Raw genomic sequence first — 25,742 nt, forward strand, 5'->3', positions numbered from 1 at the left:
CGTGTATGTTTATATATTGTTTCCTTTTTTCCTATCTTTTATTATTGTATACTAGAGGCCCAGTGCATGAAATTTGTGCCGGGGGGAGGGGGTCCCTCAGCCCGACATGCACCCTCTCCAATCTGGGACATCCCTCTCGCAATCCGGGACCGCTGGCTCCTAACTGCTCGCCTGCCTACTGGCTTGATGCTGCCTAACTGCTCCCCTGCCGGGCTGATGGCCAACTGCCCTCCCCTGCCAGCCTGATGGCCTCCAACGCCTTCCCCTCCCGGCCTCATGGCCCCCAAATGCCCTCCCCTGCCGGCCTCATGGCCCCTAACCGCCTCTGCCTTGGCCCCCACCATTGTGGCTTTGTCTGGAAGAAAGTCAGACGGTCGGAAAATGCCTGGTCTCCGGGTCTAATTAGCATATTACCCTTTTATTAGTATAGATACTGGTGGTAGTGGTGATTAGGTTACAATTTTGTCTATAGATTGAAAACTATTGAGCCAAGATTATAGAACCAGAGGAGAAATAGACATCACTGAGATTCTGGAGTTGAAAATGGCAGAGGGATAATAGTATTACAGCAGGAGGAAGCATTTTAAATGTGTAAATATGGGAAGAATGGTATATGTAGATGTTGGAAAGACAGAGATGGAATGGACTATAGTAGACATGTGACAAGTTTTTATATTTGGTGCTGAGTTATCAAGTGCATTTCATCTGTTTGGTAAACCTTGGTAGGAGAAATGTCCCATCTTCTGTGGAAGCTGAGGTCAGATATACTTGCTGTCTTTGATGTCTGACAGCCTGAATGATGGCACAAGACTAAGCTTGGTCAGTTGGACATTCCCACTAGACTTTGAATCTGGAATGAGTGATACATATCAGCAGTGCCTGGGATCCAGTTTTCAGAGGCATCAATGTCATCAGAAATATAAAAAACTTCCAGCTCTTTTTGAGGTTGGAACATGGCTCTGATTTTGTTCATCTACTAGTAGCTTCCTTTATTTTCTACTGTTTACCAGGGCTGGTTCTCCAGCCTTTCCATCAGTTCTGAGAGCTGCCTAATATTCTTCCACTGAATAATTTTTCTTCTTAAGTTTATCATATTTTTTGTTGCTCCAACCAATAATTCATATTGGTATATCCTATACAATAAAAGCCTAATATGCTAAGTGTCCAGTCGTCCGTTCAACCAATCCAAGTGTAATAATATGCTAATGATATGCTAAGGCTGCTCAACTGCTCGCTATGACATGCACTGACCACCAGGGGAAGATAGTCGACCGGTTGACCAGTCACTATGATGTGTACTGACCACCAGGGGGCAGACGCTCTGACCTGTAGATTGCTGCTGGGTCCAGCAGATCGGGACTGAGCAAGATGGGCCAGACATGCCCTGGATCCCTCGTGCAGTCCCTCCCCAGCCCCGATCATGCACCGATGGGGTCCCTTGGCCTGGCCTGCACCCTCTCAGAATCTGGGACCCCTCGGGGAATGTCAGAGAGCCAGTTTTGGCCTGACAGTGGGATGACCAGTTGCTATGACATGCACTGACCACCAGGGGGCAGATGCTCAACACAGGAGCTGCCCCCTGGTGGTCAGTGAGCTCCCACAGGGGTAGTGCTGCTCAGCCAGAAGCTGGGCTCACAAGCTGGCGAGCACAGTGGCAGTGGGGGGAGCTACTCCCGCCTCTGTGGCAGCACTAAGGATGTCCAACTGACAGCGTAGGCCTGCTCCCAGACTGTGAGAGGGCGCAGGCCAGGCTGAGGGACCCACCTGAGTGCATGGATTTTGTGCACCAGGCCTCTAGTGTTTTAATATGCTTGAATCTCTAAGAGTCAATCATTGTGTTTCAGATAATCATTCCCCCACCCCACCCCTGCAATCTGAATTTGGAGGCGAATAGCACATGATAGTTTCTCTAGTTAACCAGAAGTAATGCTTGTTAGATTTTTGAACCATGATCATGGATAGGCTTTTAAAACTGTATTAAAACAACCAATAACCAATCAACCAACTATGATTATAAGAGCAATTTACCCTTAAATATAATTATATGATTATGAGTAAGAAGAATCCTTTGATTATCCTGGAAGAGATTATCCAAACTTATAAATAAGCATGGCATTTCAAATTCAGGGTCAAGGTATGTGAAGATGAAAAATGTGTGTGGCAAAAATACATAGTAGATAATGCATATATTTACATTTTCCAGTTACAGTGCACTTGGTATATTATTGCTTAGTCATTTCATTGAATTTTCAAGTACTTTTTTAAAAAGTAAAGATTTATGGAGAGCAATCAATGAAATACCATATACCTACTTAATATATGCAAAAGATGTAAATTATAAAAATACTTTACAAAAGCTATAAGTTATATAATCATGCTGCTCTATAATTAATATATTCAATTAGCAAGTGTTTTAGCTGTTCCTCTAGTCATTTGTTCATTTATTAACACCAGAGGCAGTAACACAATGCTAAAAATAAACATGCATCAATTTTATAATACATACTTACAAAAACCTTATGTTTAATCACAACTGGTGAATAATGCAAGCAGACCTTCTATCCACCTTAGTGCACTATGATTTTCGCAAGTAAAACAATAAAGGAAAATAGAGAATTTAATGCTATTCAGCACCTTTAGTACAGTCAAAAGACTTATCATCTCCATATATCAAAAACATTTGCATCTGTATCACCAAACATGTAAAGTTAATTATTTTGTTCCATGTTTAACATGAATTATTTTATTTACATTACTCTGTAGTTCAACAAAATTTAACAATATTTAAAAATTATCTAAATTCATAAAAGTATTTCATAAATTTCAACATTTAATTATTATGTACAGGATGTCCATGAAAAAAAGTTAAAAGAAATGTAGTCAGAAAGTTGAAGCAACATTACCGAATTTAACAAAATTCCAACTAAATCAAGGCAGAGGACATTCAAACATTCAAAAATCTCTAGATGCTGCTAACATGAACATGAAAAGTTCCAGTAATAAAAGTCAATGTGCGAAACAATGTTGAAATCACCAGTAGAAATATATTTTAATAGGCATGACATATGTTTTAATAGCAATAGTAATGAATTTTTGTAGAAAACTTTTATAACATTGTCATATATGAACTACCTCATTTGGCGGGGCTGAAGAGTTGATTTCAAAAAAATATATTTTAGCAGCCATAGTTTTATTTCCAGTTAAAACATAGTAAAATGTTAAAAGTAAAATTTGTAATTAACTAAATATACCCAATACTAGAAAATTTAAAATCCCATGCTATTCTAGCAATCATGGCCTCTAGTATAATGTGTCTGATACATGGGTTGTGGAAAGCCAATAATAAACAATCAGACATACATATGGGCTTAAAGTTTCACTGAAATACTTATGTAGCAAAATATATTAAAAAGTAATAGAAAAGTAAAAAGATAAAATTAAAAAAATATTGCACAGCCATATTACCTATAAAGTAAAGTTGATGTTTAAAAAGCTCTAAATATGGATGATATAAATTATCTTCCATATAAAAAAGTATAAATATTTCTTAGAACTTCTCAGCATCTATAGTTTAAATATAATACATTATTTGAAACATTGTTGAATGAGGTAATTGTTAAGTCTCTTAACAATGTTTTATACTACTGGAAATATTTGAGGGCAGCAACCAGAAAGAATTTCTCTAAAAATATTTCTGAATCAAGAACTGCTATATGTGCAGCTCTCCCAATGAGTGAGTCAGCTGTATTGGGCAATGCATTGATGACATTATATCGAACCAAATTACAGTCTTTGCTTTGCAGAATTGGACGAAGCAAATTGTGGATCATTTCTGAATAGATCTGTCCTATGGAAAAAGAGAAAAAGTAAAATTAGTTCACATGATTAACACAAAAAAATTCTATGCCAACTTTAAAAGAATATATATATTGATTTCAGAGAGGAAGGGAGAGGGAGAGAGAGATAGAAACATCAATGATGAGAGAGAGTCACTGATTGGCTGCCTCCTGCATGCCCTTCTGGGGATCGAACCTGCAACTGCTCACTGGGAATGGAACCGTGACCTCTTGGTTCTTAGGTCAAACACTGAGCCACACAGGCCGGGCTCTATGCCTAGTTTAATATAATTTATAAAATTTATTTACTTTACTTCCATTTAAAGTAGAAAAAGTTGTCCATGCTATGTGTCATATATGTACTTTTTGCTTAATCCCTTCACCTTTTTCCACCCTGCCCCCCAACCTTCCTCCCCTGACAGCTGTCAGTCTGTTCTATGTATTTATATTTCTGTTTCTATTGTTTGTTAAATTATTTTTTATTAGATTGTATACTTTAAACCTGTATGGTTTTATTAATCAATGTCACCTCAATTGATTCAATAAAAAAAGTAGAAAATGTTATTTTTAAAGGTTTTATTTTCCTTTAACTATCATTTTTGGGACAGTTTTAGAGAAAACATGAGTCCATTATTTATGTAGCCAAGTAAAAATAACAAATTTATTATACATTATTATCAATTTGATATTTTTAATTCAAAGCAATGAATATAACAGAGCAAATAGTTTTCTTCAACATTAAGTCACCTATGATTCATTAAATCATCATGAAAAGGTAGCCATGCTGAGACATTTTGATAAGGCAAAATTTAAAACTTTAGTCTACAGCAAGTTTGCACAGCAGTTGACATTTCCCCACATATTTCCACAATACAAGGATGGGCAAAAGTAGGTTAATAATAATAAGTAATACAATAATTAATGAATAAATAATAATACAAGAATTAAGGAATAAATAATACAAAAATAAACTTTCGTGTACTTACAACTATAAACCTACTTCCGCCCATTCCTGTATTTTGAGAAGAATGCCAACTTCTTATTGTCAGAAGAACAATGTGATTTTGGCTCAAAGATCAAAGAGGATCCTTTTTTTGCTCTGAAGGTTTATTTAATGCTTGGTTCTGCTTTATTTATTTATTTATTTATTTTTAAAAAATATATTTTATTGATTTTTTACAGAGAGGAAGGGAGAGAGATAGAGAGTCAGAAACATCGATGAGAGAGAAACATCGATCAGCCGCCTCCTGCACATCTCCTATTGGGGATGTGCCCGCAGCCCAGGTACATGCCCTTGACCGGAATCGAACCTGGGACCTTTCAGTCCGCAGGCCGATGCTCTATCCACTGAGCCAAACCGGTTTCGGCTTGGTTCTGCTTTTAATTCTAAAGTTATGCTTCTCTCTCCCTCTTTTTGGTTAATTCTTATAATGGATTTATTGAGGTCATGCTAAGCATAAAAGACCAAAGTTAGATATGCATGCACATAAAAACACAAACTACCTATAAGGGGGCAAACAGTTTTTAATGCTTATGCATTACTACATTAATAATAGATGAGTGCTAACACATATCCATGGAACCTATAAATTTTAGAAAGGCAGGTATTACATTTTGGAGGAGAGGCAGATGAGGAATGAAGAGAAGGCAATCGTATATAGAAGTACAATTAGAGAAAGGAGAGAGAAGTATTCTAGAGGAAGATTAATATCACACAGATTCCCAGACAACCTCTTCTCTGAGTTTTCAGTGCTAGTCAAGTTGGATTTCTGATTCCATGCTATTTAAAAAATATTCTTACATAGGAAGAAATCCAAATCTCTATTAGATTTTCCCAGTTCCCCAGTGGCAAAACAAAGCACATTTATCTAGTTTTAGTGACCCATCTGAAGGTTAAACCTCTTCTAAATTTTCCCCAAAAGTGGACTCTTGCTAAGACAGAAGTAAAAATACATACACACACACACATACACACACACACACACACACACACACACACACAACGTTATTCTGATGTCACAAAATGCTAAAAAAAATCTGTTAAATGAGTAGAGTGCTTACTATGTGCCAGCACTATGCTAGGCAAGTCTAATACCAATGTATCTAAGAGAGTCTGCCTAAAGAAGCTGTTCACTGTCACAATGTGGGAAAAGCAAAGGTTTAAGAATTTGTTTAAAATTAGCCTTATTACAAAAAAGAAACAGAGGCAACACTGGCAGGCAGGACACCCAAGTTCTTATCCTAAGCCTATAATTAACCACCAATGACTTTGGATATGTCACTTAGCATCTCTGGGCCTCAGTTACAAAATGAGCAAACAGGACCCAAGTCTCCTTCTGGCACCAAATAGTTATGATTTCTTTTGTTATTCAAAAATTAGAGGCCCGGTGCATGAAATTCATGCACAGGGGTGGGGGTGGGGGAGTGGGTGGGTGGGTACCCTCAGCCCAGCCTGCACCCTCTTCAATCAGGGATATCCCTCTCACAATCTGGGACCGCTGGCTCCTAACTGCTCACCTGCCTGCCTGCCTGATTGCCCCTAACTGCCCCCCCTGCCAGCCTGATCACCCCTAACCACCTCTGCCTGTTGGCCTGATCGCCCCCAACTGCCCCCGCCCCCCGCTGCCAGCCTGGTCGCCCCCAACTGCTCCCCCTGCTGGCCTGGTCACCCCTCACTGTCCCCCGTGCCGGCCTGGTTGCCACCAACTGCCCCCCTTGCCGGCCTGGTTGCCCCACGCAGCCTGCTGTTTGGTTGCCCCTCACTGCCCGCCCCGCTGGCCTAGTTGCCCCACGCAGCCTGCTGTTTAGTCATTTGGTCGTCCCTCACTAACCCTCCTGCTGGCCTGGTCGCCCCACGCAGCCTGCTGTTCAGTTGTTTGGTCATCCCTCAGTAACCCTCCTGCCGGCCTGGTCGCCCCATGCAGCCTGCTGTTTGGTCGTTACTGTGAGGGCATTCTGACCAATTTGCATATTACCCTTTTATTAGTATAGATAGCAGAAGAATAAATAAGCACATTCTTCATCAGTCACTATCAATAAAGTGGTGCAACTCCCTGTTGCCATCTGAGGTACAAAAGGGAGTGAGGTACAGACCAACATGTAGCATGACCATTACCCCAATCATCAGTCCCAATAATCTGGAGGAAACCAAAGTACAAATTATTTATGAGGCAGCAAAATGGAGAAGCATTTGTAATGAGATGCAAAAAGCTATTTCATAAGAACAACTACTGTTTCACTGGTAAAAACAACTTTTGTGGTAGGAGCAAAGAAAGGAAGAAAAATGGAGGAAGGATAGATGTTAATATCAGTGGGTGGGCAAAGAAGTAAAAGGAAAGAGAAGGATGAGACAAAGAAGAAAGTGACTACAAGAAAAGTTTTGGAAAACTCAGGTATAGCTATAACTCTTCAAAATACTTCTAATGTACTTTGTTACCTGACTGTTTGTCCTTTAAAGCTGTTTTACACATTTCAATGCGGGCAGAGTGATAAGGAACATAGCGATCCTGTAGAGATCCCACTAGCACAACATTTTTGAAATAATGAAGCCCTGTGAAAAGAAATACTGATTTTATAATGCAATAATCAACCAGATTTAGAACAACTTATTATTTTAAAAGTCTAGTTTTATTTTTTTAAAATGTCTTTATTGATTTTAGAGCTAGGAAGAAAGAGGGGTAAAGATAGAAACACCGATGAGAGAGAAACATGGATGGCTGCCTCCTGCAAGCCCCCTACTGGGGATCAAGCCAGCAACCCGGGCATGTGCCCTGGCCGGGAATCAAACTGGTAATATATTGCTTCATGGGTCAAGTCTCAACCACTAAGCCACAACAGCTGGGCTAGTAGCATATTAAGTGACCAAAAAAATTTATTTCCTCAGTAGCACTGTTTATGGCTTTTAAAATACCTACTGAATTTTTTCTTCAAATTTCTATATATTATCTACAACCCCCTTCCCAAGCTTCATTGTAAGTAGTTTATGTGCTCATATAAGACGTGTGTTTGCACTGATTGAAAGCAAGGATTGTGGTGTGGTGGTATATTTCACGACATTCTTACTTTTCAAAGGATATTCCTCAATATTTAGGAATATTTCCCAAGAAACCTATATTCTTCCTTTAAAAACAAAAGAGTCCAACTTCCATATGAGCACTTTTCTATTAATGGCCTGTCCTGCTCCCACATTACAAGAAAAAGATATTTCTCCAATCTATTTCAGATCTTATCATGGTGTATAGCCCTGGGGCACACATCTTCCATAAATTGAATTAAAATAATCTTTGTATTTTTATGATGACATAATTACAGTAAATATATACAACTGGATATGCTAGAAAACATATCCTCTGCAACTATTTCAAATGATTAAAAAATGTTTTAAGATGTCACCCTAAAATTATATAAGGGGGTATACACTTTTGCAAAAAAATTTTTAGTGGTTAAATAAGCCAAACATGTGAAAACAACTGTCCTATTATATATCATCTTCACTTTCAAGTTGGTTTTGATACTGCACTTTTTAAAATCTAAGTATGATGCTATTACTGAAATTTTATCCCAAGTTGCATGAAACCAGTCTTATAACACAATTAGCTTCTTCATTTATCCAAAAGGTATGTATTTGTGTACTCCACAAAGGGCTACCATATTGCACAATTTTAGGGGCACAATTCATACCACACTCTGCATAAATAACACCACTTGGAGCTGTGCATTCCACAGCCTATGGCAGCCTTGCTTAATAATGTTCATTTTTTTTCTTTCCTATTTTTCCTTAAACTGCCAGTGTCTTCTATCCCCTCTTTACTCTTACCTTATGACCTTGCTTTCTATTTCACTGAGAATATGATAGAAAAAAACTTCCACATACTCCCACCTTAACAGAAACCCACTTACCATACCTGTACTTTCATGTTCTGCCTTCACTCTTGCTCCTTCTGATGAACTGTTCATGCTCCCACCTCAGGCCAGCCCTTATAATTGTATGCTAGTATCCCTCCTGTTTATTTAAGGCTGTGGCTCTAGTAGCTTTCCCATCCCCGTCTTACATTAGTTTTCTCTTTTGTACAGATCATTTTTTATCAGTAGCAAAACACTATAATCTCTTCCATTAAAAAAAAAAATCAATCAACCTGTCTTTGGACTTTATACTCCTTTACAATTACCCATCACCCCCAATTTCTTGGTACATCTTTATTTATATAGTTATATCATAAAAATAATAGGCATTACATTTAAAAATTACATTAAATGTTTTTCAAAATAATAGCTTTTGCAGAGAATCTGATATACTTCTTTTTTAAAAAATATATTTTTATTGATTTCAGAGAGGAAGGGAGAGGGAGAGATAGAATCATCAATGATGAGAGAGAATCACTGCTCGGCTGCCTCTTGCACACCCCCCTCTGGAGATCGAGCCCATAACTGCGGCATGTGCCCTGACCGGGAATCAAACCGTGACCTCCTGGTTCATAGGTCAACGCTCAACCACTGAGCCACGCCGGCCGGGCTGATATACTTCTATAGAGAAATGATACTCAGGTTGAGAATCACTGCTTTAGACTGACATCCTTGAGGGAAGTGTCTATGTCTCCCCAAGTTCAAGCAATTCAGTGGAAGGAAAGTAAAATCAATAATGATTAGATAAGGACATTTCCTTTTTTAAAAAATTGATTTTTAGAGAGAGAGGAAGGGAGAGGGAGAGAGAGAAACATTGGATCAGCTGCCTCCTGCACACCCCCTACTGGAGATCGATCCAGTAACCCATAAAGTGCCCTGACTGGGAATCAAACCTGCAACCTCTCAGTGCATGGGACCAACTCAGCCACACTGACTGGGCTAGCTGAGAGGATTTCTAAGACACCGTTAAAGTCTCAGATTCCATGATGATGAAATAGAATCAAAGATCCTAATTCTGCCCTACCTGGTTTGGCTCAGTGGATAGAGTGTTGATCTATGTACTGAAGGGTCCCTGGTTCGATTCTGGTCAAGGGCTTGAGGGCTCGATCCCCAGTAGGGAATGTGTGCAGGAGGCAGCCGATCAATGATTCTCTCTCATCACTGATGTTTCTATCTCTTGCTCCCTCTCCCTTCCTCTCTGAAATCAATAAAAAATATATTTTAAAAAAGATCTTAATACTGATATAAACATATTATATTGTCATATTTTGAAATGTGATTCCTAAGACAGTACTTTACTTTAAAAATGCATTTTAAATTTAGTAATCAATTTATCTTAATAGTTTTTCAACAATAAATTAATACTAAATATGTACTTCTGCATAGAAAGGTTGATTTTTGTGTTATCCAAGAACCAAGTAAGTTAAATAGACTGTGACTCTTTTTGAATCTGTGGGTTTCAATTCCTTGTCTAGCAGTGTTGGCTGGAGAGGGCATAAACTCAAAGTGAAACATGGTAGGCTCAGAGTCTCAATGGGAATTAAGGAAATACATCATCTGAGTTGAAGTCCATCTAATAAAAATGTCTGGAGTTGCCGAAACTGGTTTGGCTCAGTGGATAGAGCGTCGGCCTGCGGACTGAAGGGTCCCAGGTTCGATTACGGTCAAGGGCATGTGCCTGGGTTGCGGGCACATCCCCAGTAGGAGATGTGCAGGAGGCAGCTGATCGATGTTTCTCTCTTCGATGTTTCTAACTCTCTATCTCTCTCCCTTCCTCTCTGTAAAAAATCAATAAAATACATTTAAAAAAAATTAAAAAAAAAATGTCTGGAGTTTTTTATTTTGGAAGCCTTTTATTCTAAGTTCATCTTCTCTGTACCTATACTGATTCTTCCTGCTCAAAGATGACCTAGTTAACTGGCCTTCAGGTTAGGACTTCACTCAGGCCCTGAAGTGGCTAATTCTTGGGTGAAGTTACCTCTAACTTGGGAAAGTAACAAGATTTTCCCCATCTACAGAATGAAATAGAATTTAAAAAGTTTTTAAATATTTTAGTTTACTTTTCAAGATTACCAAGAAAAAGATTAAAGTAAATCTTCAATACTTCTCTGTACTGCGTAATAACATGATTTATATGAACACTGTAAATGATAACTTTCATCTTCATTATTATAGTCTTCCTGATACTTTTGGTGTCTCATTTTTTCTGAAACTTTAATGTTTTAAAGCAATTCCCATTGATTCATTTTATCTACTTTTTGAAATTGGCTAACATCCTGGTTGTTTTGCATACTATGGGACATTTAGCAGTCTGGAGACCATTTTTGTTGTCACACTGTGGATTGGGGGTTGTAAGAGTGTGTGTTTTACTGGTATTTTGTGGGTAGAGGCCAGGGGTGCTAAATATCCTATAATGCACAGGACAATGCAGGACAACAAAGAATTATCCAGCCTAGAATGTCAACAGTGCTGAAGTTGAGAAAACCTTGTACTTTTAAAATGGACATATTCTAAGCAATATTAAACTATTCTTATTTATTTTAAATACTATGTTAGAAAGAATTTGCTTCCTAAAATAATGTTAGTTGATGCTGACTCTTTCCCACATTTTCAGAAACAAAATACAAATGTTATTTACAAATCAAGTGATACCTATTATTAAACACCCCTATAATTTACTGGAAAAAAAGATTATCTTGTGCCACAGTAGCACAGCAGGAAACTTCTTTATTTGTCAGAAAACAACCACTGGTAAAGAGAATCCAAGCAGATGTTTTTGGGAAGAACTTAAAAGGACGTTATGTTTTGGAAGTTTCAACATGAATAGATTCTTTTCTGGCTATATTTGAGCCCATATTATGGAATGTAAAGGTGCTCATGATCCTTGTCTCTATGTAATCTTGACTACTTCACCATTGGTGTCACCTAATATCTATACTAATAAAACAGTAATATGCTAACTAGACTGGGAGACGTTCTGGAAATCTTCTGGAAGTCCTTCCGGACAAAGCCATGGTGGCAGGGCCGAGGCAGAAGCGATTAGAGGCAATCAGGCCAGCAGGGGAGGGCAGTTGGGGGCAATCAGTCCAGCAGGGGTGGGCAGCTAGGGGTGCTCAGGCCAGAAGGGGGGGGGCAGTTGGAGTTGATCAGGCCGGCAGGCAGAGTGGTTAGGGGTGATCAGGCAGGCAGGTAGGTGAGTGGTTAGGAGCCAGCAGTCCTGGATTGCGAGAGGAATGTCCAAATGCCGGCAGTTGGACATCCCCTGAGGAGTCCCAGATTGGAGAGGGTGGAGGCCAGGCTAAGGGACACACACCCCCATGCACGAATTTCATGCACCAGGCCACTAGTATATATATAAAGAGCCAGGGTTTGTAACATGCACAAGGACCAAGGCTCGACGGAACACCAGAAGTCAATGCTGGGTTGCTATGGCGACCCAGCACTGACTGCCAAGAGGGCTGCGGATCAGGCCTGGAGAGAGGCCCGAAGACAGAAGCAGGGTCTGATCTGCAGCCTCAGTGGCAGCTGTTGATTGGCCGTTGCCTCTCTCTTTCTCTCCGGGCTTCGCCAGCAGTCGCGCCTCTGTTTCTCTCCCAGCCTCCATGGGGGCTGCTGATCAGCCCTGCCTCTTTGATTAGGCCCAGAGATGCTGACTGGCATAGAAACCAACCAATCAGAACCAAATCTGGCTGAAGTGACAGGAGCCAATGGCTGCCTAGGAGGTGGAGCTTTGGACGCTGACTGGCATCGAAACCGACCAATCAGAACCTAATCTGGGTGAACTGCGAAGGCAGAACCTAAGGTGGGGGCTGAGGAGGGGTTTTAAGGGCAACAGCTGTTTGGTGTAAGGTGTGAGAAAGCAGTTCAATTTTTTAATGACCACTTTGGCAGTATAGTGCATATGGCTGACTATCAGTCCAGATATAGGGATTATTTATTTTTGTCTGCCAAGAGCATCTCCTCCTACTAAAAAAGGCTCCCCCCATGCCCATTTAAGCAATCCTATCCTACATAATCTATCTATACTACTAGGATAATATGCTAATTAGACCAGGTCAACCGGCCATCTTCCGGATGTCCGACTTCCTTCCAGATAAAGCCATGGTGGGGGTTGAGGCAGAGGCAGTTAGGGGCGATCAGGCTGGCAGGGGAGGGCAGTTAGGGGCAATCAGGCCGGCAGGCAGATGAACGGTTAGGAGCCAGTGGTCCCAGATTGTGAGAGGGATGTCCAGCTGCTGGTTTAGGCCCGATCCTACAAGAATCGGGCCTAAACCGGCAGTCGGACATCCCCCAAGGGGTCCCTGATTGGAGAGGGTGCAGCCTGGGTTGAGGGAACCCTCCTTCCCATGCACGAATTTCATGCACTGGGCCATTAGTCTATATATAATAAACGTTTTACCTTCCCCATTGCTCTAGTTCCTTCATCTTTTTCTTTCCCTAGATATTCAATGCTGAGATGATAATAAACCATAACTATACTATATGAACTATATAGTCTATCAGCCATTTGTAGAATGCTATAGGTATTTTGGACAAAAGTTGCTATAAAAATCTAATGAATGTTTATAATTGTAATGCCTTAATCCCAAAAAATAATTCCCTCTTAAAAGTAATATTTCTTTAGTTCTTTACAGATCTATTGTGTCCACAAAACAAAAAAGGCAATTCACACTTTAATAAAGTGATTTTAAAAACATGTTTTAGGAATCATACAAATTATTTTAGGCTTTTAAATGTTTCCTTAATTTTAAAATAATGAATAGTAGAGAAAAAGACTTTCAAAAGGAAGACCCACAGGGGAGGCTTTGCTTAAATAAAAAGAGAAAAGAAGGTGGAAGGCTAGATTTTGCTTCAGACAAGAGGAGGAAATTAGGCATCTTTCTCAAAAGAGGAGGAAATTAGCCGTCAGAAGAAATAGAAGCAATAATTGGATGAGGGCATCTAAGACTTTGTACCTTTCACAGAGTGAAACCATAAAAGAAAAATCACCACTAGGACTTTTTGTTTAAAAACACCTAATAATCGCATTTTGGTTACTTAAAATGATTATGTAAACATTGTTCTATGCTTTCCTGTTTTACTTATGTTTCTGATGTGAACCCATATATTTCTACATTGTGAACAAAGTAATTATATGTATACTAGAGGCCCAGTGCACGAAATTTGTTCAACCGGGGAGGGGGGGGTCCCTCAGTCCGGCCTGCACCCTCTTGCAGTCTGGGAGCCCTCGGTGGATGTCCGACTGCCACAGAGGCAGGAGAGGCTCCCGCCACCGCCGCTGCGCTCGCCAGCCATGAGCCCAGCTTCTGGTTGAGCACCACTCCCCCTGTGGGAGCGCACTGACCACCAGGGGGCAGCTCCTGCCTTAAGCGTCTGCCCTCTGGTGGTCAGTGCACGTCATAGCGACTGGTCATTCCGCCATTTGGTCGATTTTCATATTAGCCTTTTATTATATAGGATATACAGGTGTAATAATTTCCTAGGAATTGACTACTCATTTCTCACAGTTCTCTAGGTGACAAAAAAGGGGGGAGGAGAACATAGCTCAAAACAGGCTTGCTCCAACCCCTGTGATATTATAATTTAAAAATCAATTAATATTTGTTGATACTTAAAACTGCAATTAGAAATATCTTCTAAAGAGAAATCATGTAATGAAAATATACATTAACTAAAGGCCCAGTGCACGGATTCGTGCACCGGTGGGGTCCCTCAGCCTAGCCTGCACCCTCTCGTAATCCAGGACCCATCGGGGGATGTCAGACTGCCGGTTTCTAACCTAACCTGTGAGGATTGGGCCAAAACCACTCTGCCTGCCTGTCTGATTGCCCCTATCCTCTTGCCTGCCTGCCTGATCGCCCCTAACCGCCTCTGCCTTGGCCCCCGCTGCCGCAGCTTCATCCCTAAGGATGTCCGGAATGACACCCGGAAGGTTGTTCAGCTGTCTGGTCTAATAAGCATATTACGCTTTTATTATTATAGATCATACAAAACAGTTCAGATGAGGAATGCCATGGAGTATAGAATTTTCGTAGTAAAATTTTATAGTTACGTTTTTATTTTCTTATGTTGCTGTTTATTATTATTGCTAATTAAATTTTACTTTGTAAAATGCAGTATAAATACACAAACCCTGGGAAACATTTATATTCAGTTTTGTTTTTCATATATTTTCTAACCCATTAGGAGCAGCGGTAAAAACTTCACAGCTACACAAAATGGTTCTAGTGTAAGTTTTTCTCACATGAGAACTATACACTATATTTAAAATTAAGGATTTTATATTTGATTTTATAGGAATATCTTGTAGTTTTACTAATCATGCATATATTTCTGCACACTATAAGAAAGTTATTGTTGATCTGTACCTTTAGAAACAAGATCATAGAACTCAACTTATAAAAAAAAGTTTCTTTCATTGATTCTAATAACAGACAATACATGAAATAACCATTCCCAGATTTCTTTATCATATTAAAAACACATTTAAGGTAGAATCCTGAAAAGGCTAAAACAGGACTCAAATGAAGTAGCTATATTCAATTACTAAATCTGTCCAGTGTTCATATCAAATGTTTTAAGAGCAGGATGGAGAACATAGGTGATAGGAATAAAGATAAAGGATAGATTTTAAAAGCCAAGGTCAAGTTACTTCAGACTTGGAACTATCAGTCACCAATATACGGACTTGATTTTCAGCTTACCATACAATATCTGACCTTCTTTTGGATACTGAAAATAATATTGAAAAGAGTCAATGGATTTATACCGAATAACTACTAGAAAGAACTATAGTAAATACTAGGTGTGTATATATGAAGGGTGGGAAAGGGTTGTCACAGCAGATCATATTTAAAGAAAGGAGGATAAGATATATAAAAATGACTTACATCAGATAAACTATAAGGAGTATGATAAAAGAGGTTCATATATAATGTTCATATGAATTCAGAGATATTAGCAATCTTGGGCTGTGGGACACAAAGAAGTGGAATCAAAGATGACACTGAGGCCCATCAGTAGATGAATGGATTAGAAAACTGTGGTACATCTACACGATGGAATACTATGCTGCTGTTAAAAAGAAGGAACTCCTACCATTTGCAACATCATGGATGGAACTGGAGAGCATTATGCTAAGTGAAACAAGCCAGTCAATGAAGGAAAAATACCACATGATCTCACTCATTCATGGATAATAAAGACCATTACAAACTTTTGAACAATAATAGATACAGAGGCAGAGCTGCCTCAAACTGATTGTCAAACTGCAGTGGAAAGGCCAGAGAGAGTTGGGGGGCAGGAGGGAGGGGAGTAAGAGATCAACCGAAGGACTTGTATGCATGCATATAAGCATAACTAATGGACATAAGACACTGGGGGGTAAGGGAGGGTAGGGGTTTGTCAAGGGTGGGGGGGAAAAAAGGACACTTATGTAATACCCTTTGTAATACTTTAAGCGAAAAAAAAAAAATGATCTTTTTGAGATTAAAAAAAACAAACAAACAAAAAAAACAAAAACAAAAAAAAAACAAAGATGACACTGAGGTGTTTCAAACCAAGTAATTTAGAAGATAGAGTACCACTTAAAAAAGGATGAAAAAAGAGGTTGCAAAAGAAGATAGTATGTTCAGTATTAAACATATTTAGTCTGATATGTAAGTAGAGATGTCTAGCAGGCCAAATGAGGATTGGAATTCACTGATGAAGTAAGTCTTGGAGATATAAGATTTGAGATATAAAGGCATATATTAGGTACTCTGAGAGCAGAGTAGCATTAAATCAGAGAACATCAAGAAAAGCTTTTGATAGTAGGTGGTGCTTGAATTTAACTTTAGCAGATCAAGATAATTAGTTCTGAAAAGAAGGGTAAATACACATCAAAAGAAACGGTAGTAGAAAAAGTATGGATAAATGCAAGGAAGCATAAAACATGTGTGGCATGACTAAAGCAAAGGATGTGGCCGAAACCGGTTTGGCTCAGTGGATAGAGCGTCGGCCTGCGGACTGAAAGGTCCCAGGTTCGATTCCGGTCAAGGGCATGTACCTGGGTTGCGGGCACATCCCCAGTAGGAGATGTGCAGGAGGCAGCTGATCGATGTTTCTCTCTCATCGATGTTTCTAACTCTCTATCTCTCTCCCTTCCTCTCTGTAAAAAATCAATAAAATATATTTAAAAAAAAAATAAAGCAAAGGATGTGTATGTGGGAAGAGTAAGAGAGTAAGCAATTAAAATAAGTAGGGACCAGACTATAAAGGATTTGATGCCCTAAGCCTTAGAATCTAAACTTCATCCTAAAAGCTGCAAGGTACTGTGAAAAGATTTTCAAAAAGGAGCAATATAGTCTGATTTAATTTTTAGGAGATAATTTCATCTCATGAGGAAGTGAGATTGGTGAGAAGGGCGCATACAGGAGGCAGGGTAACCAGTGTGGAGGCCACAGCAATAACCCAAGTAAAAAGTGATGAAGGTTGAACTAGAGCAGTGGCAAAGAAAAGAAAGAGAAGCCTAAGAAAACTGAATGTTTCAGGGCTCGATAACTCCATAGATGTGAGGAGAGAGTGAGAAAGAGGAGTCTGGAACAACTTCTAAGTTTCAGTCTGGGTAGATGATAATGGGGCCATTCCTGTAGTTGTGGAATCCAGAGAATTAAATCTGAGTAGAAAGAGAAGGTGTCTGAAAGCATCTGAGGCACCGTATGACATATAAAGGAGTATATTCAGTAGGCAGCTAGATATGTAGGTCTAGAGCAGAGCATAGAGGACTTTCCTTTTAGGGATACATATCTGAGCAGTACCAATGGTGAAGATGGATATGAAATGATGCTATCAAAAAAGAATGTACAGAGTGAGAACAGCAGGTGATAGAGGCTGGAAAGGAAAGAAAAGAAGCCTGTGTAGGAAGCAGAGAGCCAAGATGAAAGAAAACCAAGAGAGGCTGATGTTACAGAATTGGAGGGAGGAAAATTTTTCAAGAAGGAGGGTGTTCTCATTAATTTATGTATTGCCTATGGCTATTTTTGTGCTACAATGGTATTGTCGAGTAGTTGCAACAGAGATCATGTGGTCCACAAAGCCAAATATTTGTTATCTGGCCCTTTAGAAAAAAAATTTGCCAACCTCTCCTCTATAAAGAGTAGTGGGGAAATGGGGATGGGGTGGGGTATTATCTAGGTTTCAGTTATGTCTCTACTTTCAGAAGGAAAAGAAGATAACGTTCTTTGAAGAAGATAAAGATGAAGGCAATCTGTTCCCCTCAAATGGAGATTGTTTTTATTTTACTGATTTTTAAATTTGATTTGTTATTGAGAGGAAGGGAGGAGAGACAGAAATATCAATGATGAGAGAGAATCGGCTGCCTCCTTCCCCCCACCTACGGTAATTAAGCCTGCAACCCTGGCATGTACCCTAACTGGGAATTGAACCCTGACCTTTTCAGTGGAAAGAATGTATGGGGAACCAGTTCCTAATCACTCTGCAACTGGTTTTTAAGATTGTGGAATATTCAATTCTCCTTTATGTGCTTCCAATATTACAGAAGGTAGTAAATTTATCCTATCTAATAATAGACAAACATGGCAATTGACCATACCTTCGCTACACCTCCCATTGGCTAATCAGCGTGATATGCAAATTAACCGCCAACAAAGATGGAGGCTAATTTGCATACTTCAGGCAAATCCCGCTGCGCTGCCCCACCTGGGGTTGGCGGCAGCGCGATCCCTAGCCGCTGGCCACCCCAGTACGAGATCCTGGGCTGCCGTGTGTGGCCCAGGGCAGGCGGCAGCGCGATCCCGAGCCGCCGCCTGCCCCATTGCAGGATCTGGGCCTGTGGTGTGTGGGGCGGGGCGGGCAGGGTGGGTGGCAGCGATATCCCCAGCCGCCGCCTGCCCCATTGCGGGATCCGGGCCTGCCGTGTGTGGGGTGGGGCGGGCAGCAGCGAGATCCCCAGCTGCTGCCCGCCCCAGCGAGGGATCCGGGCCTGTCATGGGGGGTGGCGGGGTGGGCAGGGCCGGCGGCAGCACTATCTGAGCAGCCGCCCGACCCAGCTCGGGATCCAGGCCTGCCATCTGCAACCGTGGGAGACAGGGCAGACACCGCGGGATCGGGCGTGCCATCTGCCACCAGGGTAGAGGGCCTAAGCCAGCAGGTGGTTATTTCCTGAGGGGTCCCAGGCTGTGAGAGGGCAAAGGTTGGGCTGAGGGACCTCCCCCTGCCAGTGCACAAATTTTTGTGCACCGGGCTTCTAGTTATTTAATAATAAGCTAATCAGAGATGAAGACCAAGACTTGCCAGTGGTAAGAATGTGAAGGAATAACTATTACTAGTTTAGTTATTGACATTTTCCAGAAATGTCTGACAGCCTTAGAACAGGAAAGTAGAACAATATGTGTCAGTTTATAACAAGGATTTAAGATTGGGGTTGGGGACAGCTAGAAGGACAGGAGGGCTAGGATATGCAGAGGCCTTGGTCAAAAACTGACTAACATAACTGGTATGGATTACAAATGCTAAAAATTTTAGGATAATTTCAATGTAGCTGTGCAGCTCTTAAAAAATATGATCGGAGAAGCAAGATGGCGGCGATATAGGCAGACGCGTCCCAGGTCTTGTCCCGGAGCAAACGGAGTAAGCAGCTGAAACTAATAACACCCACCCCGAATTGGCAAATTTACTCAGCTGGTGAGACGGTTTGCAGCCGGGAAGGGCAGACCTCCCCTGGAAAGGTTAAAAACCAGGGATCTGGGCAGGAAAGTTTGCCAGACCTGAGCCCAGAGGGTCGGAGGGAGACCGCATGGCAGACAGCCGCGTCTCTTGGGACAGACACAGACCCTGACCAGGGTAAGGAGTTCCGCGGGTTTGCTGGCGCCAGGAGATTTGAGATTTGGATTTTGTGATTGCGGAGAACTGAGACTAAAGGGGGCATCCTGAGGAACTGATCAGACCATGCAGTGCCCATAAGAGAGGAGCGTTTCCCAGACCATGCAGTGCTGCAGATCCAAGCAACAGCAGCCCCCTGATCACCGCAGCCTCCTGATCACCACAGCCTCCTGATCACCACACCCTCTGTCTGTGGAACAGCAGCTGTACGTGAAGCCTCCCCCCACCAGTCAGAAGAGCCAACACAGCTGTGAACAACACCCACCAGAGGAGCTGCTGCCAACTGGAAAGCAGCTGCTACCGCAACCGTCTGAGCAGCAACCACAACCCAAGGAGCCCCTGCCACCCAGGGAGCAGCCACTGAACATCTCAACATCTACATATGTCAGCGAGATCAAACATGGGTAGGCAAAGAAACCCCCAAAGGAAAGAAAAGGAGGACTCGCCAGAAAAGCAGCTAAGTGAGACAGAGATATGCAACATGACGGAAAAAGAATTCAGAATAAGGTTCCTAGAGTACATGCACCACATGTTCAAGAAGCAAGAAGAAACAGATGAAAAACTCAACTACTTATGCAAGAAGCTAGAAGAAACAGATGAAAAAATCAACAACTTAAGTAAGTCCCAAGAAGAAATGAAGAGTGACATAGCTTCAATAAAAAACTCCATTGAAAGTATCAACAGTAGACTGGGAGAAGCGGAGGACCGAATTAGTGAATTAGAAGACAAGGAAGCAAAACACACTCAAACTGTACGGCAAATGGAGAAAAAAATTAAAAGACAGGAGGAGAGCCTAAGGGAGCTTTGGGACAACATGAAACGAAACAACATACGAATAATAGGGGTGCCAGAACAACAGAAAGATGAACATGGATTAGAAAACCTATTCGAAGAAATAATATCAGAAAACTTCCCTGAGGTGGGGAAGAAAAAAGTCACACAAGCCCAGAGAGTCCCAAACAAGGTGAACCCGAAAAGACCCACACCAAGACACATCATAATTACCATGGCAAATGTTCAGGATAAAGAGAGAATCTTACAGGCTGCAAGAGAGAGACGGAAAGTAACATACAAGGGATCTCCCATTAGATTATCAAATGATTTCTCAACAGAAACACATCAGGCCAGAAAAGAATGGACGGAAATCTACAAAGTGATGCAAAGCAAAGGCCTGAATCCAAGAATACTCTATCCAGCAAGGCTATCATTCAAAATTGAAGGGGAAATAAGAAGCTTCACAGACAAAAAAGGGCTAAGGGAGTTTATCACCACCAAGCCAGCCATGCAAGAAATGCTAAAGGGACTGGTGTAAAAAGAAGAAATATCAAGCTCAGAAAGAAAACAGCCACACACACACACAAAAAAAGAAATGGCTACAAACAAGTACCTTTCAATAATAACTTTAAATGTAAATGGACTAAATGCTCCAACCAAAAGACATCGAGTGGCTGAATGGATAAAAAAACATGACCCATACATCTGCTGTCTACAAGAGACCCACCTCATTAGAAGGGACTCACACAGACTGAAAGTGAAGGGATGGAAAAATATCTTTCACGCAAATGGAAAGGAAAAGAAAGCTGGGGTAGCAATACTTATATCTGACAAAATACATCTCAAAGTGAAGGCCATAACCAGAGATAAGGAAGGCCACTTCATAATACTAAAGGGATCAATACAACAAGAAGATATAACCCTGGTAAACATATATGCACCCAATGCAGGAGCACCCACATACATAAGAAAACTTCTGGAAGATATCAGGGGAGAGATCGACAACAATACAATCATAGTAGGGGACTTTAATACACCACTGACATCACTGGATAAATCCGCTAGACAAAAACTCAGCAAAGAAACAGCAATCCTAAATGACTCACTAGATCAGATGGACTTAATTGACATCTTCAGAACACTTCACCCCACACCTGCGGAATATACATTCCTCTCAGGTGCTCATGGGACATATTCAAAAATAGACCACATATTGGGTCACAAGCAAAGTCTCCACAAATTCAAGAAGATTGAAATCATAAAAAGCTTCTTCGCAGACCACGATGGCATAATGTTAGAAATAAACTACAATAAAAACAACCCAAAATACTCAAACACTTGGAAGCTGAATAGCATGTTATTAAATATTGATTGGGTTACCGATGACATCAAAGAAGAAATTAAAAACATCCTGGACACTAATGACAATGAAAACACAACAATCCAAAACCTCTGGGACACAATGAAAGCAGTCCTGAGAGGAAAGTTTATAGCTCTACAGGCCTATCTCAAAAAACAAGAAAAAATGGTAGTCAATCATCTAACTCTACAACTCAAAGAATTAGAAAGAGAGCAACAAGAAAACCCCAGAGTGAGCAGAAGGAAGGAGATAATAAAGATTAGAGCAGAAATCAATGAAATAGAGACCAAAAAAACAATACAGAAAATCAATGAAACCAAGAGCTGGTTCTTTGAAAGGATAAACAAGATTGACAAACCCCTAGCCAGGCTCACCAAGAAGCAAAGAGAGAGGTCCCAAATAAACCAAATCAGAAATGATAGAGGCGAAATAACAACAGACCCCACAGAAATACAAATGATTGTTAAACAATACTACGGGCAACTCTACTCCAACAAACTAGACAACCTGGAGGAAATGGACAAATTCCTAGAAAAATACAACATTCCAAAACTCAATCAGGAAGAATCTAAAAACCTCAATAGGCCAATAACTATGGAAGAAATTGAAGCAGTCATCAGAAAGCTTCCAGCAAACAAAAGCCCAGGGCCAGACGGCTTCACAGGGGAGTTCTACCAAACATTCAAGGAAGAACTAAAACCTACCCTCCTCAGACTACTACAAAAAATTCAAGAGGAAGGAACGCTTCCAAGCTCATTCTATGAAGCCAGCATCACCCTAATACCAAAACCAGGTAAAGACATCACAATGAAAGAGAATTACAGGCCAATATCCCTCATGAACATAGATGCCAAAATCCTCAACAAAATCTTAGCAAATCGGATCCAGCAGTACATCAGAAGGATCATACACCATGACCAAGTAGGATTTATCCCAGAGATGCAAGGATGGTACAACATCCGTAAATCAATAAATGTGATACATCACATAAACAAATTGAAAGAAAAAAACCACATGGTCATATCAATTGATGCAGAAAAAGCATTCGACAAAATCCAACACCCATTTTTGATAAAAACTCTCAGAAAGGTGGGAATAGAAGGATCATACCTCAACATAATAAAAGCCATATATGACAGGCCCACAGCCAACATCATACTCAATGGACAAAAACTAACACCATTTCCCCTAAGAACAGGAACAAGACAGGGATGCCCACTCTCACCACTCCTGTTCAACATAGTACTGGAAGTATTAGCCATTGCAATTAGGCAAGAAGAAGAAATAAAAGGCATCCAAATTGGAAAAGAGGAAGTAAAACTGTCCTTATTTGCAGATGACATGATATTATACATACAAAACCCTAGAGACTCCATCAAAAAGCTACTAGACTTAATACATGAATTTGGCAATGTAGCAGGATACAAAATTAACCCCAAGAAATCTGAGGCATTTCTATACACCAATAGTGAACTTTCAGAAAGGGAGATCAGAAAAACAATCCCATTTACCATCGCACCAAAAAAATTAAGATACCTAGGAATAAACTTAACTAAAGAGGTTAAAGACCTCTACTCAGAAAACTACAGGACGTTGAAAAAAGAGATAGAGGAAGACATAAACAGATGGAAGAACATACCATGTTCTTGGATTGGTAGAATCAACATCATTAAAATGTCCATACTACCCAAAGCAATCTATACATTCAACGCACTTCCCATTAAAATACCAATGGCCTTCTTCAAAGATCTAGAACGAACTCTCCAAAAATTCATCTGGAATAAAAAAAGACCCCGAATAGCTGCAACGATCCTGAGAAAGAACAAAGTAGGTGGGATCTCAATGCCAGATATCAAGCTGTATTACAAAGCCACTGTTCTCAAAACTGCCTGGTACTGGCACAAGAACAGATATATAGATCAGTGGAATAGAATAGAGAGTCCAGAAATTAGCCCGAACCAATATGCTCAATTAATTTTTGACAAAGGAGGCATGAACATACAATGGAGCCAAGATAGTCTCTTCAATAAATGGTGTTGGGAAAATTGGACAGACATATGCAAGAAAATGAAACTAGACCACCAACTTACACCATACACAAGAATAAACTCAAAATGGATAAAGGACTTAAATGTACGACAGGAAACCATAAAAATTCTAGAAGAATACAAAGGCAACAAAATCTCAGACATATGCCAAAACAATTTCTTCACTGATACAGCTCCTAGGGCAGTTGAAACTAAAGAGAAAATGAACAAATGGGACTACATCAAAATAAAAAGCTTCTGCACAGCAAAAGAAACCATCAACAAAACAACAAGAAAACCCACCTCGTGGGAAAACATATTTGCCAACGTCATATCTGATAAGGGCTTAATCTCCAAAATTTATAGGGAACTCATACAACTTAACAAAAAGAAGATAAACAATCCAATCAAAAAATGGGCAAAGGATCTAAATAGACACCTTTCAAAAGAGGACATTCAGAAAGCCAAGAGACATATGAAAACATGCTCAAAGTCACTAATCATCCGAGAGATGCAAATCAAAACAACAATGAGGTACCATCTCACACCTGTCAGAATGGCCATCATCAACAAATCAACAAACGACAAGTGCTGGAGAGGATGTGGAGAAAAAGGAACACTTGTGCACTGCTGGTGGGAATGCAGACTGGTGCAGCCACTATGGAAGGCAGTATGGAGGTTCCTCAAAAAATTGGAAATGGAACTCCCATTTGACCCTGTGATCCCACTTCTAGGAATATATCCCAAGAAACCAGAAACACCAATCAGAAAGGATATATGCACCCAGATGTTCATAGCAGCACAATTCACCATAGCTAAGATCTGGAAACAGCCTAAGTGCCCATCAGTAGATGAATGGATTAGAAAACTGTGGTACATCTACACGATGGAATACTATGCTGCTGTTAAAAAGAAGGAACTCCTACCATTTGCAACATCATGGATGGAACTGGAGAGCATTATGCTAAGTGAAACAAGCCAGTCAATGAAGGAAAAATACCACATGATCTCACTCATTCATGGATAATAAAGACCATTACAAACTTTTGAACAATAATAGATACAGAGGCAGAGCTGCCTCAAACTGATTGTCAAACTGCAGTGGGAAGGCCAGAGAGAGTTGGGGGGCAGGAGGGAGGGGAGTAAGAGATCAACCGAAGGACTTGTATGCATGCATATAAGCATAACTAATGGACATAAGACACTGGGGGGTAAGGGAGGGTAGGGGTTTGTCAAGGGCGGGGGGGAAAAAAGGACACTTATGTAATACCCTTTGTAATATTTTAAGCGAAAAAAAAAAAAAATATGATCATGTGAAAAAATTAAATCATGTTATCAACTGCTTAGTTTTAAAGTGTGAGTCTGCTATTTCATTTACTAAGAAGTTACAATTGACTAATACTTTTTAATCAGCAGAAAGACATGTAGATAATTTATTTGCTAAAGTTTTTTTAAAAAGGATGTTTTAAAAACTGTTACTATATACTTACCCGCTTTATTACTAAGCTTGTATAAGAAAGTTTGGCGAGGGTCTGAATGATCTCGACATGTCAATTGCAAAAGAGAACCTGATTTTTTCCATTTCTGCATAAACCATAGACCTAGAGAATTATAAATGATATGTGAGTATAACTAGAAATATATAGTAACATATGCCAAGGTTATTAATTTTAATATATTTCATTTCAGAAGAGACATCCTCCAAATTAGCATTCTGTTGGCTAATAAATATATTTACAAAATATTTTTATTTTGTGATAACAAATATATACACATCCACATATGGGTTAACTATGGGTTAATGGAGGTTAAAATAGGGCTTGCTATTTCTTTTCTTTTTTTTAATATATTTTATTGATTTTTTACAGAGAGGAAGGGAGAGGGATAGAGAGTCAGAAACATTGATGAGAGAGAAATGTCGATCAGCTGCCTCCTGCACACTCCCTATTGGGGATGTGCCCG

At 40.2% G+C, this 25,742-nt stretch overlaps 1 protein-coding gene across 6 annotated transcripts in view; it reads right to left on the reverse strand.

The window, feature by feature from the left end:
* Nucleotides 1-2,035: 2,035 nt before the first annotated feature.
* The window catches only part of FAM135A (family with sequence similarity 135 member A), a 109,655-nt gene continuing 85,948 nt past the window's right edge, over nucleotides 2,036-25,742 (reverse strand). For 3 of the 6 annotated variants that reach the window (XM_070418303.1, XM_070418302.1, XM_070418304.1), the window contains 3 exons: nucleotides 25,271-25,381; nucleotides 7,273-7,386; nucleotides 2,036-3,847 (listed from right to left, as the gene is read on the reverse strand). In XM_070418303.1, coding sequence (XP_070274404.1) covers nucleotides 3,642-3,847; nucleotides 7,273-7,386; nucleotides 25,271-25,381 — 431 coding nt within the window. In that variant the 3' untranslated portion in view covers nucleotides 2,036-3,641. The remainder of the gene's footprint in view (nucleotides 3,848-7,272; nucleotides 7,387-25,270; nucleotides 25,382-25,742) is intronic. The other 3 variants (XM_070418307.1, XM_070418306.1, XM_070418305.1) reach the window with 2 other exon arrangements.

The sequence above is a fragment of the Myotis yumanensis genome, unplaced genomic scaffold (assembly GCF_028538775.1).
Source record: "Myotis yumanensis isolate MYYU_CA2020_CCGP unplaced genomic scaffold, mMyoYum1.0.hap1 SCAF_6, whole genome shotgun sequence".
Classification (NCBI taxonomy): domain Eukaryota; kingdom Metazoa; phylum Chordata; class Mammalia; order Chiroptera; family Vespertilionidae; genus Myotis; species Myotis yumanensis.